Source organism: Haemaphysalis longicornis, unplaced genomic scaffold (genome assembly GCF_048455015.1).
Source record: "Haemaphysalis longicornis isolate Haplotype H1 unplaced genomic scaffold, Haemaphysalis longicornis Haplotype H1 scaffold_174, whole genome shotgun sequence".
NCBI lineage: Eukaryota > Metazoa > Arthropoda > Arachnida > Ixodida > Ixodidae > Haemaphysalis > Haemaphysalis longicornis.
The window spans coordinates 338,478-343,367 of record NW_027526279.1 but is presented as its reverse complement, the minus strand read 5'-3'; the positions used below and the strand labels follow the sequence as shown (position 1 = coordinate 343,367).

Sequence of the window (4,890 nt, the reverse complement as noted above, 5' to 3'; positions counted from 1 at the left end):
AATGCAGCGGATACAAACGCAGCCACAACAACAGCAAACACCACAACCAGCACAACAAGTAGAGATGGAACTGGAAGCAGAAACGAAGCCGAGGGCGGCGGCAGCGGGCCCTGCGCCCAAGAAAAGGGCAATCGAGAACCTAAAAGAGCGTAAACTCAGCGAGAGGATGGACAACCTCGAAGACAGGCTCGACCGGATGGAGAAGAGGCTCGACAACTTCGAAGAATACGTTCGAACGACGTTCACCAAGTCGATAGACGACCGGTTCACCTCGCTCGAGAGAACGTGCCAGCAGCGGGCTACGACAGTGCAAAATCTGGTGACGCAGATGGCCAACCTCCAACAAGCATGGACGGGTCACCCACCGCAACAGCAACCACAGCAGTAACGACGAAGTGCCTCCTGGTCTGGCACTGGAATTGCAACGGCTTCGCCGCAAAGAAGGCGGTACTACAGCAGCACCTACAACAAGTACCGAGAAAGCCAGACGTAATCATGCTGCAAGAGACCCGCACCGAAGAGGCCAGACTCCCGGGATACCGGACCCACGCCAGCCCGCCCAGCTCGCAAACTGCGGCCGGCAGGCCAGGCCGGGGGGTTTGCACTCTGGTCCGAAGGGGCATTACATACGTTGAGCATGAACTACTAAGCAAGAGCACGATAGAGCACACCATGGTAGAGGTAATCACGGGGAAGAAAAAGAAGAGGGAGAGCACATTCCTGACGAACGTCTACAGCAGCCCGTCGAACGGCAGACAGAAATTCAAGGCGCTGCTACACAGGCGAGCAAAACGGCGGGGCCCGGTAATAGGTTGGTAATCTGCGGGGACTTCAACGCGCAGAACCGGGCCTGGGGCTACCCCAGAACGCTGGCAAAGGGCAGAAACCTAATGCAACACGCCGCGGACTTGGGGCTCAGCCTGATCACCGACCCCGCGTTCCCCACGAGAACGGGCAACTCGGTCGCCCGGGACACCACGCCAGATCTCACGTTCGCCAGGGGCAGGAGCGGAGACACGGTGGAGTTCGGGTGGCGGAATACAGGACACGAGCTGGGCAGCGACCACTTTATCGTGGAGGTCACCGTACCGCTCGGGGCCAACGAAGAGATCGGCAAAAGTCCGCTGAAACACCAGTTCACGGACTGGGACGCCTTCCGACGACTGCTGCCTGAAGATCAAGGCGAAATAACGGACATCGAGGAGTGGGCCAACGAGATCGTGCAGAAGACGAGGGAGGCCACCAGGGAAATCGAAACGGACGCGCGCGTCGACAGAGTGGACAGCCGCTTGGCCCACCTAATCGAGGCCAAGCAGTCGATCACGGCGAGATGGAAGACGCAGCGGACGAACAGAAAACTGCGCAAGAAGATCACGGAACTTAACCGCGTGATCGAGTCGCACAGCAGGGCCCTATGCGCGCAGCAGTGGAACGAAGCCTGCAGCGCGGCGGATGGACAAATGCACTGTGGCAAGACGTGGAACTTGCTAAGACGCCTACTGGACGAGACCAAGACCAAGTCTCACCAGCACGACAACCTGGCCAAGACACTCCACAGGGCGCTGGCCGAGCACGGAGAGGCCGAGGTGAAGAAGCGCCTCGACGACAAGTACCTGCCGGCCACCCCCGCGGAGACACACTCGGACTACCAGGGCGAGACCAACGAGCGGCTGGACAGGGACATAGAAGTGTGGGAGGTGAGAGCGGCCCTACACGACCTGAACACCAAATCCACCGCCGGACCCGACCGCGTGACAAACAGAGCACTGAAGAATCTGAACGAGAGAGCAATCGAGAACCTCACGGCGTACTACAACAGGTGCTGGCGAGCCGGGAAGCTGCCGAAGCAGTGGAAGGCGGCCAAGACGATCCTGATCCCCAAGCCAGGCAAACCACCGAACATCGAGAACCTCCGGCCAATCTCGCTCACGTCTTGCGTGGGCAAGGCGCTAGAGCACGTTCTAATGAACAGATGGCAAAGGTACCTGGAGGAAGCGGAGGTGTACCCGAACACCGTGATAGGGTTTCGGAACAAGCTCGGGACGCAGGATGCCATGATACAGCTGAAGAACGAGATCCTGGACGACGACGCTAACACGAGAGACAACCGGGCGATCCTGGGCCTGGACTTGCAAAGCGCCTTCGACAAAGTGAGGCACTCGGCGATCCTGGCCCAGGTGTCACGACTGAACATGGGGAAGAGAACGTACGAATATATCAGGGACTTCCTGACGGGGCGGACCACCGAGGTCAACGCCGGTGACCTGAAGCTCCCGGAAAAGAAGCTCGGCAGCGTCGGGACCCCCCAAGGCTCGGTCATCTCGCCGCTGCTCTTTAACCTAGTGATGATCGGGGTGGCCGAACGACTCTCGCGAGTGGCCGGGGTCCGACACACCATCTACGCCGACGATATAACGCTGTGGGTCCCGGGAGGAAGCGACGGACAAATAGAGAGCACGCTGCAAGAAGCAGTGGATGCCATCGAGGAGCAACTGGACGGGTCCGGACTCGTATGCTCCCCGAGCAAGTCCGAACTGCTGGTGATCCCTCCGAAGAGAACGACCAGGAAAAAGAGAGGGGACGAAGAGACGCCGAAAGAACAGAAGATCAAGGTCAGAACGAGCGGCGGCCACACGATCCCAGAGGTCGAGAGGATCCGAGTGCTAGGCATGCTGATAGAGCGCAAGCGCGTGAACGACGAGACGGTGAACCGCCTCGCGGCTAAAGTCACCGCGGCCACACGGCTCATCAGAAGGGTGTCAAACAGAAAGGCAGGCATGAAGGAGGAGAGCCTCACCCGACTGGTGCAGTCTTTCGCCATAAGCCACATCACGTACGTCGCAGCGTTCCACAACTGGAGGCAGTGCGAGCGAAACAAGATCAACGCGCTCATACGCAAGGCGTACAAGGCGGCACTCGGACTCCTCGACTGCACGAGCACCGAGAAGTTTCTGGCTCTGGGGGTGAACAACACCCTGGAGGAGATCGCGGAGGCGCAGAGGACCGCCCAGATCTCGAGGCTCTCGGAAACGAGAACGGGCAGACAGATACTGTTCGACCTGCGTCTGACACCGATGGAGGAGGGAGCCGAAAACGAACAGGTACCTGTGCCAGAAGCCACAGGCAGACAGTTAAAGGTATGCCCGTTACCGAAGAACATGAACCCCGAGTTCAACAAGGAGCGAAGGATGGCGAGGGCCAAGGCGCTCGTGGACCTCCACACCAGAGACGAAGGGGCCATGTACGTGGACGCGGCGGAGTACCAGGAGAGCGAGATGGCCTACGCCGCGGCGGTCGTCAGGGCGTCGACTGGCGAAACGATAACGGCAGCGAGCGTGAGAACCCAGAAGGCGCACCGGGCAGAGGAGGTGGCCATCGCCCTGGCCATCGCCGACCCTGCGTGCACGACGGTGCTGTGCGACGCAAGAACGGCGGTGCGTAACTACGCCAGAGAGAGAGTGTGCAGGGAGGCCGCACGAGTACTACGCACGGTCGACCTCGCCGGTGAGAGGAGGTGCGTGGCCATCAAGTGGTTCCCGGCACACGTGGGCATCGATGTGTCGGACCGGGGCAACACCAACCATAACGAGACGGCAAACGCGGTGGCGCGAGGACTAACCAACCGCGCCGCTGCGGCAGAAGCCGACCAGCCGTGGTGGTGGAGGGAGACCAAGGACAGCATGACCACCTACACCGAGATCGTGAAGTGGTACAGACTGAGCAGACGAAAGGTACCGCCACCCCACCCGGGCTTGACTCGAGAGGAAGCGGTGATATACCGGCAATTGCAGACGGGGTCCCTCCCCACCCCGGTGCTGATGAGGCACGTGTGTCCGAGCGTGTACGAGAGTGACTTGTGCCGAGTGTGCCAGAAGGAGAGAGCCACAGCGGCTCACATCCTCTGGGACTGTACCAAAAACCCGCGCGAAGCGTCGACAGAGACTATGATCCCGCCGCATCTCGAAGCCGCAGCGGGAAGCTACGACCAGGAACAACAGACCAAGGCCGTCCAGCAGATCTCGGCGGCCCTTGAAAGGCAACGACCAAGCGAAACCGACGAAAGGTTACCGCCCCAACAAAGGGGCAGGCGAAGCCAGCCGAAAGGAGTAGCGAGTCCGGAGCCAAAGTAGAGGGACAAGAAGTCGAGAAGACGTCACGGCCGCGTCGCGGAAAGACCCCCGCGCGAGGGGATCTAACCGAGCTGCAGGCACTTTAATAAAGTTGCTCTCTCTCTCTCTCTCTCTCTCTTGAATACGCTCATGTCGCACCAGCATCCCTTTCTGTGTGGACGAGTTAAACAACCTGGGGAAGTGCCATATCGCACAAATTCATATCCCAACGTCAAGATCGCTGCTCCGGCGCGTTTGAGCACGCCTGTGTGTTCCTGTCGTTCCTCAAAATACTTTAAAATGCACCAAACTATTCTGCGGAAGTACAGTGTTTCTACATTTGGCAGTATTTGCATAAGAAAGCATCTTGTCTGGTATTCGAAGTATTGAGAGAATTTCTCGGTGTCAGAAGCAATGTAGTCGTAATAAAAGAACACCGCCCCATATTTATATTTCCGTAAATACAGGGAAACCTTCGCATATTTTTGATGTGCTAATGGCAGGTTTCTTTACTACGGTAATGTTTTACATTCAAGCTGCGTCAAACACTCGAAATATCTGTTGCCGTTTAGCGCGGCACCAGGGCTCAAAAACGTTAAAATGGTCGACAAATCGCCCACTCCGAGTGACCAAAGTTCAGTCTCGTGTCTTTACTGCCGCACTGTACATTTTTTTGACAGGCCCTACGACATCACATGGAAGGAGCCGCTCCGGTGTTGTCTAGTGCACCTAAGCGGAATTAGTGTGCGCAGTGGTGTTGATGAGCTGGCCTTGCTCAATC

The 4,890-nt window shown here is 58.2% G+C and overlaps 1 protein-coding gene across 1 annotated transcript; it reads left to right on the top strand.

The window, feature by feature from the left end:
• Positions 1-1,764: 1,764 nt before the first annotated feature.
• LOC144166520 (uncharacterized) lies at positions 1,765-4,130 on the top strand. Its single transcript, XM_077696029.1, has one exon. The coding sequence runs from the start codon at positions 1,965-1,967 to the stop codon at positions 4,128-4,130; it is 2,166 nt and encodes a 721-aa protein (XP_077552155.1). The 5' UTR covers positions 1,765-1,964.
• The last annotated feature ends 760 nt before the right edge of the window (positions 4,131-4,890 follow it).

Excerpts from the sequence above, each read along its gene's own strand:
- LOC144166520 (XM_077696029.1), top strand. The coding sequence starts at position 1,965 with ATGAACAGATGGCAAAGGTACCTGGAGGAAGCGGAGGTGTACCCGAAC.